At 34.4% G+C, this 13421-nt stretch overlaps 1 protein-coding gene across 2 annotated transcripts; it reads left to right on the forward strand.

Moving 5' to 3' along the window:
- Window positions 1-4711: 4711 nt before the first annotated feature.
- Tan (C45 family peptidase tan) lies at window positions 4712-10504 on the forward strand. 2 transcript variants are annotated; one of them, XM_071797494.1, is made up of 6 exons: window positions 4712-4849; window positions 5597-5801; window positions 6682-6879; window positions 7950-8054; window positions 8841-9057; window positions 10203-10504. In XM_071797494.1, exons 2-6 carry the CDS (start codon window positions 5688-5690, stop codon window positions 10487-10489), a joined length of 921 nt encoding a protein of 306 aa, XP_071653595.1. In that variant the 5' UTR covers window positions 4712-4849; window positions 5597-5687; the 3' UTR covers window positions 10490-10504. The 2 variants fall into 2 exon arrangements, with proteins under 2 accessions (XP_071653595.1, XP_071653594.1); XM_071797493.1 differs by having other exon boundaries at window positions 4774-4943.
- The last annotated feature ends 2917 nt before the right edge of the window (window positions 10505-13421 follow it).

Consider the following 13421-nt stretch of genomic DNA (forward strand, 5'->3'; position numbering starts at 1 on the left):
GAAAAAGATTGATAAACGTACTATTTCATCGTTATCTTTTAACGATGCGATTTTACTTAAGGTATTTTTGCCGTAACAAAACATAATAATCGTCCAAATGAAACAGACTAAACACTTAACTCAAACAGACTAACTAACAGTTAGTCTGTTTGAGTTAAGTGTAATTTAAGCAGGGTTGAGTAAGTTATTTTTTTTAAGTAACTTTTTTTTAACTAACAATAAGTTAAACTAATTGTAAGTTAAAGTTAATGGCTTATAAAATTAATTTAGTTACGTACACTAAACGTACACTAAAAGTGTACGCGCCCCACTTTCAGTGTACGTTTGCAATAATCATTTTTCACAGATAACTTTTTTGTTTAGAGTCTAAACCTAATTTTGACAACGGTATCGTATTTTTAGATGTAATCCGCTGGCCACGCCACAGTCTTTTTGTAAAATACATTGTAGAATTTTTATATAAAGCGAATGTTTTTGCAAGTTGAGGTTAAAACAAGTTGTCGGTATTACAGACGACTATAGAATCTCCTTAAGGCAAACGTATTTTCGGAGATCAAAAGTGAAATTTTTTGCGCGTTGAAAATTTTTAATATTTCAAATATTATTTTTTCTCCGAATATCGAGATAAGTGATTCTGAAGAGTAATGCATGCTGACCACGAATCCAGTGAAGTTTTTTTTATTTTCGTTGATTTCTAATATTTCATGAGCGATCAAACTTAAAATCTGTGTCCGGGGCGAAGTCGTCACCAAGCCACCGGGACGGACTCGTCACTGTAACGACTTTATCCCGGTGGTTTCACTTATTGTATTTCTCAATTGCAAGAAAATGGTATGCACGTACTATGGCAAAACGACTCCCGTCGACAAGAAGCAACTCTGGAAGGTAGTTCTTGCGGTAAAAAAAAGATAAAATGAAGATAAAAGTAGCCGCAAAACAATTTGGAGTCCCGAGAACTACGTTGAACGACTGGCTGAAGAAGAATAATGATGAAATAGCACACTTGGATGACGTGGCCGTACGATATCATGGAAGCTTCAAAAATCAAAGGGCGAAAATCAAAGTCAAGGAAGCAGCAGTGGTCGGATTCCGACGAGGACGGATAAGATTAGGGACGAGATTGAATATTATGTGCTGTGTGCGCTCAGAGATGACAGAGAACAGAACTGACGAGAAACAGTGCATTTCGTACGAGCGTAGGGCACATAAGTGCATGCGCTTTTCTTTTGTAATTATTTTCCGTCATTGTGTTTTTAATTCATGTTTCCATTTTTCTATTAAAAAATAATTAATAAAATGTATTCTATTATTTTTCATGATCGGAATTATGAATTTTCATTTAAAATTCAGTCCGAGAATGGAGTGACGACTCCGCCCCGGCAATTTTGACAATTCAATTTTTGCACCTTTGCGGTTTTTACTCTATACCAGTTGAACAAAGCGACGTAGACAAAAAATGCACTTATAAATTTTGCAGCTAAAAGTTCACTTTTTACCACGGTATACCACATTTTATTAAAATTATTGTTTTGTTAAAAATCAGTACCGAAAAAATAGTGACAACTTTGCCCCGGTCTCCCCTATTTTTTTTTAAATTTGATTAGGGGAGACCGGGGCGAAGTCGTCACTACTTTTCGGTACCGATTTTTTAGGATGAACTGGAGATCCGAAATCGTGGGTACCGTTTTTTTTACGCAGTTGTCGGGGCGCTCTACAGCGGATTTTTGGCCGTATATCAACTTGGAAAAATTTTTAAATACTCTTCAAATATCAATAAATATGATGTAAAAGTTTCAACAAAGTGTATTCTTATAATTCCTTACAAAAAATTCCCCCCCAAAAAAAGCCTTTTGACTAGACGACCCCCTTAATGGCGAGTTCATACAGGTTTCAAGATAACTGTAGTGACGACTCCGCTTCGGTGACGACTTTGCCCCGGTCTCCCCTACTCTAAATAACAAAATAATTACAATATGGATCATCAAGTAAATTTAATATTTTATTTGTAAATTAAGTTTATATATATATATATATATATATATAATATAGCGTTTTCTGTCAAAAAGGTCACTCCCCAGTCTACTTCAATTTTTGGGATAAAATGCTCTAAAAAGGCTCAAAATTTTTCGATGCCGTATGACGTTTTTGAAAATTCAAAATGGCGGACCCAGAATCGCGATTAGAATGGAAAAAGCCATTAAAAGCACGATAATAGTTGCTTTCCATTTACATCAAAACTCAGATCATTCTCACTTGTGATGTCATTCTGTCTTTATTATTCATTAATTGCCAAAAAGGATAGAATGACGTCACAAGTGAGAATTATCTGAGTTTTGATGTAAATGGAAAGCACCTAATATTAGGCAATAAATTTTAAATTTTGTCGATTACATGAGTGTGAATAGTCATTTTCGATGTATTTTTGCCTGCTGAACACGAATCCGTTGTCCAAATTCGGCTAGCACGTTACAATTTTGAGAAAAATGGCCTCAAAGTTGTAAAAACGGTATTTTTGATGGTTTTCGTGACGTTGTAGCACGGCAGCAAACTTTTTTCTTCAATTTTATTAATGTCACGCGAAGGTACCAACTTTTAGCTTTAAAATGCCTTGTGTTTCGTTTCGGTATGATTATTCGTTTCTGAGATATAGCTAGAATTAGAAACACCGGTTTCGCGCTGGACTGATTCTGTTTGATGGTCAACTAGCTCCAGACCGACTGACGCATTTTCCCGTGCTTAGCATTACCCAGGAGGAACGACGTGGACGTGGCGGGGCTTTCATCCCTTTGGGGTGCTTGATTTATGTGAGTCCCCTTGCTTCTCACGCTTGGGGTGCTTGATTTTAAGAGATTTGAAATTGCTCAGCCTGGTACCGCAAATTCTTAAGAATCATGGGTTTATAGTTGAGGGCGAGAACAATGTATTAATCAAAAGGTATTCCAATGATACAAATGGGACGCTATGGTAGTTATGCGGGAGAAAGTAAGGGATACAGAATTAAAATAAAAAAATATTTTATGAAACACCCACCCAACAAAATGGTTTTTAGACAACTATTAAAAATAAGAAACGGAAAATAGGCATTTTAAAAATGGTTTTAAAAAATAAAAATGTTTTTTTTTTATATTTATGTTTTTATATTTATTTATATTTAAATTTTTATTTTTTATTATTTATTCAGTCCGGATCATAAATAGAATTTTTCTCTCTAATTTTAATTATCATATCAATGGTCCTTATTATTTTACTTATTATTATTGTTTATTATTTATATTTCTTGTATATTTCTTGTACTATTATTTCTTATACTCAAATTCTTATTTCTTTTAATATAAACTTAAATTACAAAAATTCAATTTCATAAACATTTACATATGAGATTATAAAAAAGGTTTGCTTACATTTTGTTTATAGATATTTAATTATTCTTTTAAAATTACATTTTGATTGCATTGTTGTTTAGAAGTGGATGCTTTAAAAAAAAAGAAAAGCGCGTCTTACATAGGAATTAAGTATCTATGAAATATTTTTTAATTATGTTATTCAAACTTAAGTTTTGCGAAGCCAATATAGTGGATATCATAAAAGTAAAAATTCGACTATTTTTAATTTTGATATCCGCCATATTAAACTCTGCCATTTTGAATTTATCAACTTTGACATCAGATTAGTATTCAGCAAACTGAAAAACCCTTAAATTTGAATAACATAAAATAAAATATCTCATAGGTCCTAATAATCGCGACTTTGACGCAATAGGCTCTATGCTAATCAGCAATATCTTTTTTATCTATTAATCATAATCGTCACAAGAAATTCTTTTTAAGAGTTAAAAGTCCTAACTACATACTTAATTTTAATTGCAATAAAAGTTCTCCAACACGTCACATATCGTAGTGATAATGTGATAAAATATGTACATTAAAGTAACTCTTTTTTTTGCAATTTTAATTGCTAATTTCTCAAAACTGTGACGTAATAGAGCAATTTAGTAAACGGGACCGTATTTCACTAATGCTCCCGCGTTTAAAACTACGGGAAATGATTATACTTGTTCTTGTGCACTTTTTTTTGTTAATCGCGATTAATTTTTAGTTTGCAAGAAAAATGCACTTAAAGTACAAAATTTAGTAAAATAGTTTTTGAAAAAAATGTATTTTAAATGCAAAATATAAAATAGGCATTTTACATTTTGTATTTCCATTTCAAATGCATCTATTTGAAATGATGTACATCTCTGTGTAGGCACCTATATTTAGGCAAGTGTCCCATCTCCAGGAACATGACTATTTACAACGCAGCAACCTGAGTCTATGTTTCATTTGGACGACTCTTATATGTTCCAATAATCAACTAATCTGATATTCTTTTCAGAATCATTCATTTGATCAAACGGTCAGAAAATGAAACCTATCTTTGCAATGGATATCACATTATTGATGCTATCGTCCACAGCAAATTTGATCCGAACAAAGTGATATACAAAGTGAATAACAATTAATAGGCTTTAATTAATAGGCTTCCCTTCTCTTCGAATGGTTATCAGCGGCCTCCTGCCTTCTGGATCCGCCTTCGAGATCGTTTCAAGGTAATGGGCGACAGCACACACCACTTGGCGATACGTAAATTCTTATTCTTTATTTTTTGTATCCTTGTTAGTGGTGGTAAGTGAGCGCCGCCCGCGCAGCGTTACCACGGCTTATGCATACGTAAAGCGATAATGTAAACGCTATATAAAAGCCAGATAAGAGACATTCGCGAGTCTTCCTACTCGCGAAGACTGCGAGCTGTCAGTCGCGCGTTGATCGTTACCAGCACGTGCAGTTGTTAGATAAGAGATATTAGTTATGTGAGTGCTGCTGCGTTTGATACCGCGATAATTCTTCATTCGCAAAGTTCTCCACTCGCGATTCCTCATTAACGCCGAGCGCGGAAGAAGTTAGGTAGGCGCGTATTGGTGAATTTACTTACTTCTGTTCCTTCTTTCTGCTATCTTTTTGCATAAGAATCGCGCAAATAGAGATTGTTACGTGCTTCATCTGGTTCCACGAAATTTGATACATCCACATCAAAATTATGTAGGATCAGTGGGTGGCAATTCTTGCATTATCGGTTTCCTCTAGGTTTATAATTACGCGTATAATATCAATTTATTTTCGTTAAACTTCTTACTAATAGAAACCAGCAAGAAATCAGCCGTAAAAACAGATTTCCAAAGCCGTTATTATAAGAAAAAGACGAAAACAATACAATGCTTGACGTGAGAATAAATTGCAGTACACGCATTAATAGATTTAGCAGATCAATCGATACGCTGAATATATATATATATATATATATATATATTGTATAATTAGATAGGTATTAATAATATATAAATATATTTGCATCGCGAATGAAGGCATCTGTTACGAAACATTTTAATCATTCATATATTGCAGTTTTTTTTTTTAATATTTGTCAAGTGCTAATCAGTAGGCGACTAATGTACTTTTCTGTGCTTCGAGGACTGATTTAATTTGCAGTTCTGATTTACCTAATCTCATTTAAGATAATACGTGTTATATAAAGTGTGGTATTCTGTGCTATGATCCAGGACAAATATCCATAATTAAAAAGAAGAAGAAGAAGAAGAAGAAGAAGAAGAAGAAGAAGAAGAAAGTATCTTTAGTCTTCACGACGAAGACATGACAACTACTGAAACGTGCAAGATTAAGTCGACGACCAAGGACATAGGTCGCAGAAATGTTGTTCCCGTAATCCACGTTCGAGGAACGCACTACGAGATCGGCTTCGACATTGTAAGGATTAGATAATATTTATTCGATGATGAAATAGAGATTTTGCGAATGCACAATGCGTTTCTTCAAATTAAGCATTGCCTTTCCCCAAAAACTCTTTCAGAGTTCGAAAATCAAAAAAACTTTTCTGTTCCATTTTTTCGAAAGTTCAATCTTCGAAAGTTCAATCTTCGAAAGATCTGAAGAATAAGAAAGTTTCGAATTTTGTATTAATGTATATAATGAGTGTGTTTCATTCTTTTTAAAGAAATTTTGTGTTATTTTTACATATAATAATTGTTTTACTTTAATATTTAGAATAATAACAGTCATTTTTTAGTGTAATAATTATCACATTTTAATTTAGCATATAATAACAGATACTTCTATTCACTCGATTTGTTTCGAAATTCGATGTTGTCATTTTTAGTGATAAGTCAAGCGTGTCCTATTATAATTTTTTCTGTATTCTTTAAATGAAAAGAAGATTGTATGAGAAATAAGCATCTGTCAGCGACCAATGTAATTTATATAGTGACACTTGTGTTCGCATAGAATATCGATAACGTAAAGCACACATGTAAATTACGATCGCCAATGCAGCTTGCAATGCAGTTTTCTCATGTCTGATCCGAAGGAATGAACTCCGATATGTTACACGCGATTTAAAAAGGTGCATAGCTAACGTCTGAACGACGTTAAGTGTAAGGTGATTAGACATGGATGGAGAGACAGTAAAAAAAGGAGAATGGTCATTGGCGTGTTATTCACCCGGATTAAATTCTTGTTGTTCTACATATAGTTATCACGCGGCATTGGTCAATGTAACGCCGTGTGTGTTCGATTAATTTTCGCATTTACAAAATTCGTTCTCTTTATCCTTTGTTTTTTTCTGCATTAGGGACGCACCTTCGCCAAGATAATCCAGGATTTCGTGGACGTCTATCCACCGCTGAACGAGATTTATCTGCCGCTATTCGTGACTGAGCAGGGCAAGAAGGTTTATAATGAAACCCTTGACGCGGTTAAGAAACAGTTCCCGCAGTATTTGAGGGAAATCGAGGGAACGGCGGATGGTGCGAATGTACCGTTTCACAAGGTATGAAAAGTAATTGAATAAGAAAAGGAATAAAAAGATATTAATTATATCGTCTTGAAGATATAATTAATTAATTGAGGCCATTGATGGAAAAAGGGCACATAGACTTATGTGCCCTTTTTCCGTAAATCGTCTAAATCGACTCAGGTATATGTTATATATATATATAATATGTAATATACAAAGGACATGTTACTTCTCTAATGTTTACATTACGTAGATACTGTTGTACTGCCGCGCGACCCTGAAGATTCGCGCAGCGGTGTGTCATTTTAAAAAAAGATGATGAATATATCTTTATATAACTCATTGAAGCTACAAGTGACAAAAATTATACATTCCAACTTATAAAATAAGTCTTATTTAAAAAATTAATTTTTTTTGTTTATTTTTCTATTTAATTTTGTATTTTTTATTTAAACAATATGTAAAAAAAATTGTAAACTAAATAAGTGATTATATTTAATTAAATAAACAAAAAAGACCACTTTTTTATGATTTTGTGCTCTATTTATGGAAAAAGAGCTCATAAACCAATTTTTTAAAACAATTAAAAATAAACAAATATTATCTTCAAATTATGACTTTTGTTTTCAAAACGTTTGAAGGACACCTTACTACACTTTTACTACACCTTTAAAAAAATTGATTTTAATTGCATTACTTTTTATTGAGTAATACTGTAATAAAAACTTTAAAGTCGATTTTTTCGAAATAGCGTTTTGACGTATGTGCCCTTTTTCCATCAATGGCCTCAATTATTAACAGTAAAAACCGATCGAGCAAAATTACAATTTTTTATTTTGACCATCTTTGATTAAAAATTAAATAATTAAATCAATTTTCTCTTAACCCCTGCAAATTTCGTTTGGTTTGTTTACATTTAAGAAAGAATAAGTATTATTGGAATAATAATAAAAATTAAGTACTTAATAATTAGCAAAAGGATTGTGTTCGAGCCAACTGGCAAATTTTATTGTTTACAATACGCACAATAAGTACTTAAATAAAAATTTTCATTGTTTTTATGATTTTGCAATTAAAACTAAGGCATAATATAATTATCGTAGTTGTTTTTGATGCATCTGGACGACATTATTTCGAACGTTACCGGAATGCAGGGAAATGCACTTCCAGTCGGTTGTTCAACCATCATATGCAACCAATCAGGACATGTAAGAATGATAATAAGTCAGAATAGATTATAGTTTATCTTACTGTGTGTGTATGTGTATACATATAATAAGCACTCAAGGCAAAATCGCGAAGTTTAATTTTGTTATTACCTAAATATAACATTAATAAAAATGTATGACAAACAACAGCGATAATCACCTACAACAAATAATTACTATATCAGATAACAAATCAAGAAATAAATAAAAAGTTCCAGTTTTCTTCGGAGTAAACTCAGTCGACAGATATTTTATTTTTCACTGATGTGTGTCACATAATAATTATCTGTTGTAGTAATTATCTTTGTATTATCTCGATATATATTTTAATCACTATTATAAAATGGGAAAATTAAAAGAATATGTACGAATATAGTAGGATAATGCCAATTTAGTTTTCTGTGAAAAACAATAGTAATAATACCGGAATAAATTATTAATTTGAAACAACTTCTTCCTCCGTAAATCTCTTTGAAACGATTATTGTCTTATGTAACCAAGTACAAAACCACAACCATTATCTCATCATGACGTTATTATCTGAACAGTATTCGCAAATAAATTATAAATATTTGCATATCAAGTCCAAAGTCCGTATACATGGTATAAAATGTTATGTATTCTACTCTTTCTACTTCTTACTAATTATACTATTATTATATTATTTTATTCTATTTATGTCATATTATTTAATTACATGAGATTTATTTTATTATTCTTATATTTATTTACTTAGTTGTTTATTTTTATTCCGTTTCCGTGATGCGCGCTTAATGAAAAGCACAGGAGATCTTGGGTCACAACGAGGATGCCGTCAGCGATACCTTGAACCACTGGTACCTCGTAAGTGCTCATGTAATCGAGGCGGGTTACAAGGAAGAAAAGTTCACTTCGTTGAGCTACGCTGGTTTTCTGCCGGGTTACACGATGGGCTACAATCATCACGGTCTCGTTTATAGCATCAACACCCTCAGCGCTGCGGTTCTGCAATCCGGCAAGACTCGTGAGTTTTATTTCAATAAAATAATGAGTAAGGACTCTCGAAATTATAAAACTTGAATAAAAAATGGCTATGAGAGTCAGACGCAGTTATCTGTGCGTGATCAGTGATCAAATCACTGATTTATTCCATGTGTATACATTCGACGAACGTTTCGGCTCGGGATTGAGCCATCTTCAGCGAGAAAAATAATTAAATTACTCCCCCTCTCCAATCCTGTTGAGCGAGCTTCAGGACTCGAAGATCCAAAAACAACATTGACTATTAGATTGATATCTGTAATAAATGCTCTTCTGTAAATTGAGTATAACCTTGTTAAACTCGCACCCAAAAGTCAGGAGAAAAGGAATATCACAAAGCCATGTAGAAAAGCATATAAGATCCGAACAGATAAAGAAATACAAACAATGAAACGGAATCAACGAACTTGTCAGGACGACGGGCACGAAATATCTAACGTTAGTTTAGTCATTTCACGGAGTTATAATACGGACTATTTATTTTGTTTTTAAATTTTCTTATATTGTCGACCCTTATATTTCAGCTTTTATTTATTAAGGTTTGTTACCATGACTCGTGACATGACTAAACTAATGTTAGATATTTCGTACCCGTCGTCCTGACAAGTTCGTTGATTCCGTTTCATTGTTTGTATTTCTTCATCTGTTCGGATCTTATATGATTATATGCTTTTCTACATGGCTTTGTGATATTCCTTTTCTCCTGACTTTTGGGTGAGTTTAACAAGGTTTACTAATTGACTTGATTTACAGAAGAGCATTTATTACAGATATCAATCTAATAGTCAATGTTGTTTTTGGATCTTCGAATCCTGAAGCTCGCTCAACAGGATTGGAGAGAGGGAGTAATTTAATTATTTTTCTCGCTGTAGATGGCTCAATCCCGAGCCGAAACGTTCGCCGAATGTATACACATGGAATAAATCAGTGATTTGATCACTCACGCACAGATAACTGCGTCTGACTCTCATAGCCATTCTTTATTCAAGTTTTGAGTTTTATTTCTTTATGGAATACTAAGCATCTTCACAATTTAATTGTTAGTTGTTCGAAACGTAAGCTCCATTGGGGAATAATTGCATTTGTGAACCGTTTTGGGCTCTATTCGAGATTTCGTTGTATATACAGCGCGATATTTCCTGACGCGAGCTCTACTAGGCGTGGAGAACTTCGTGCAGGCGCAGCAGACGCTGAGGAACGAGGGTTACGGCGCAGCGGAGGGATTCTCGGTGAACATGACGTTCCTCGCGCAGGAAGGCGACCGGATGTTTCACAATGCCGAAGTCGGCCCGGCCGAGGTGGGCGCTAACCGATCGCAGCTCAGCATTCTGACTGTCAGTCCGGGCGAGAATACGTCGCATTGCAACAAGTACATGATGCTTACATATATTGCACATAGATTTACATATTCATAAGACAGAGCATTCCATTCGTTAATAAAGCGCAGAATATTGAAGTAATCGAATAAAATGCATACGACCCTAGTGGAAAAATATCTCAGAATTTTTCATATTATTAATCAAAATTTCTATAAAAATTTTTGCCAATATATTTTTGTAGAAAATTGAATATGAGAAAATCTATGCAATTTATCAGAAATTTTCATACATACGGATACTGAAATATTTTGAAAATCTTCATCTAATTATTTCTGAAACCTATCTGAGATATATTTTTTTAGAATTTTTCATATAAGTCCCAATTCTTGCAAAATTTTTTAGAAAATATGAGAAATATGAGAAAATATGAGAAAAATATAAATTTTTTCACCAGGGGATCATATACTGCACGGATCAAGTGGTACGGTAATACCGCGACGGTGCGATACCAAGCACATAAAAATGAGACTATGATTACGTTTACACGACCCGATTTACGCCGAAGTTATAACATTGATGTTAAATGCCGTGTAAACGCTCTTTTACAACATTCCCGAAAAATTTGTTTTAGCTCAACTTTCGTTTCGTAAGGTATTCCAGGGTTTATCTGTAACTCATCAACCGAATCATTTCCGACTTCAATTGCATTAATATCATTTTCTCGCCAAGAATTTCCGTCCATCGGCAACATTAATCTAATACCGAATTTGTGCAGTATCTCTACCTAACAAAGCTGGTGTCCCTAACGTATCTTCTGGCGCAACATAAATTCTAATATTCTCTTTAACAATGTCATCTATAGAAACCGTCATATAAACTTTACCTAAAAACTCTAATGGCACCTTTTTACACCCGCAGTATTCGCGATCTGATGCATCTAATGGAAGAAGTCCTTGTTTATCTATAAACCGTTTCTTAACAAAACTAATTGGGCTACCTGTATCGAGAAGCGTATCCAAGCACAATACTCGCCGTAAACTAGGTCTAATCGTAGGTGTAGGGTGTAATGAGAGGCGAAGGGACTCACGTTAAAAAAGCACCCCGATTTTACGGAAACGTAGTAAGAGGCGAGGCTGGCGAGGGGACTCACGTTAAGAAAGCACCCCGATAAGGAGTTTAAAACCGTACTGCAACCTCCACGTGGTAAACTCTGGAAACTATAAAAATTAAAAAGTATACATATTATAGGCTAATTGCAGACGTACATATGTGCTATTAAAGTCACATCGAACACCCGCAACGCGGAATGGCACTGCACTGTGCGCCGAAATGACGCAACGCTTACGATTTTCGTATTTTTGACTATGTTCCACCATTTTAAAAAAATTGAAAAAAATATATGTTATAGTGGAAACTTTAAGAAAAATTTTCGTAAAAATTTCAAAGGGGTACCTCGAAAATATTACCCTAAAAAAAATATTAAAAAATTTAAATATTTTTTTTGTTCTTTTTTTTACAAACATTTTGGACATTTTTTTGTTAATTAGTTTTATTAGTCTACATAACATATATTTTTTTCATCAAGATCAGTCAAGTGGTTTTCGAGAAAAATATATTTCTTTATTTTACTTTCTCCCTGCATAACTTCTAAAAAAATGAATTTTTTAAAATAATATTTGGTGGAAAGTTTTATCATATTGGTACTAACTTGTGACATTAATGTCAGCTCTGTATGATCAAGGGCCGATTTCACATGCTTACTCCGGTAGGCCCTTTGTTCCTCTTTTCACGTCGAACAAAATGGCGTTTGAATTTGCCTAGGATACTCCGCGACGCGTAGACAGTAATTACCTAAAAATTGACATATTTTCGTCAATAATCAAGATTTTGGAAAAATTCAAACGCCATTTTGTTTGTCGTGAAAAGAGAAACAAATTTTCTCAAGTTAATTTTTTTATAGGATGTATAGTTTGATCGCTAGAGCAATTTTAACAAATAAATTGTTAATAACTTTGTTGCATCAACTTACAAAAAAACTATTTACAGATTCTTGTTCTACGACCCAAAAAACATAAAAAAACATTAACTTAAGCCATCAACCTTGATAAAAATGCTCAATCGACCTGGCGTATAGACTATCAGTACAAAATTATCTTTTTCAAAAAAGGTAAAAAAAGTGCCAAGTACACGCAATGTATTTTGTAAATTCAAAAATCTAACCTAAGTGGTAGCTTTATATTTTTTTCATAAAATTATATTATCTAACTTAACTCAAGTGACATGTATTTCAAAAAAAAGATGTGAAATCTTTAATTTCTTCTTCACAAAATTATATTACCTAACTTAACTCAAGTGACATGTATTTAAAAAAAAAAATGTGAAATCTTTATTTTCTTTTTCACAAAATTATATTACTTAACTTTTTTTTTTTTTTTAACATGGTGGAAATCTTCAACCACTGTGACACGATCAACGCACCCAGTGGCCCCCCTAGTCGGGGGGAAGATTCCCCGTCCTCTGGAACGGACGGGGGAGTGCCGTATTCTATGCGCGTGCATCATGAGGATTACACGCACATAGCCTACCGGCTAAAACCACCATGAATCCCTCCCTAGCAGTTAGTTGAGGGGGCCCCGGGAAACGCGTGAGCATACCTTCCATAAGCCCCTTCCCGCAAATGTCTGCCCGGAGGAAAAGGAGGAAAAGCCTCCCCTTCCCTATGCCAGTTGGCAAAAGAAGTTCTAATTTGTGGCGGGCTGGAGGGGATTAACCCCAGCCCGTCACCCCCCCTCACCAAGGTTGCCAGTTCCCTCCGTAGAAGAGACCGGCAGCAGGCGCACGGTTTCCAGTCCCGCGCACCCACCCCCTGGGCGAGTGAGGGGAGGCGTATAACCCATACCGGGCTCCTCCCCCCGCACCCCCGTGTAGAGGGCAGGTGAGGGGCAGCCACCAGGTCTTCCCCAGAGACCGCCCCCAAACCGCCGCAGCACGAAACGGGGCACCCGTGGCGGAAACCCCATGGGGAATC

Source organism: Temnothorax longispinosus, unplaced genomic scaffold (genome assembly GCF_030848805.1).
Source record: "Temnothorax longispinosus isolate EJ_2023e unplaced genomic scaffold, Tlon_JGU_v1 HiC_scaffold_70, whole genome shotgun sequence".
Lineage (NCBI taxonomy): Eukaryota > Metazoa > Arthropoda > Insecta > Hymenoptera > Formicidae > Temnothorax > Temnothorax longispinosus.

Excerpts from the sequence above, each read along its gene's own strand:
- Tan (XM_071797494.1), top strand. The coding sequence starts at position 5,688 with ATGACAACTACTGAAACGTGCAAGATTAAGTCGACGACCAAGGACATA. Across the intron at positions 6,880-7,949 it reads CGAATGTACCGTTTCACAAG|TTGTTTTTGATGCATCTGGA; the intron begins GTATGAAAAGTA and ends TAATTATCGTAG. Across the intron at positions 8,055-8,840 it reads TATGCAACCAATCAGGACAT|GAGATCTTGGGTCACAACGA; the intron begins GTAAGAATGATA and ends TGAAAAGCACAG.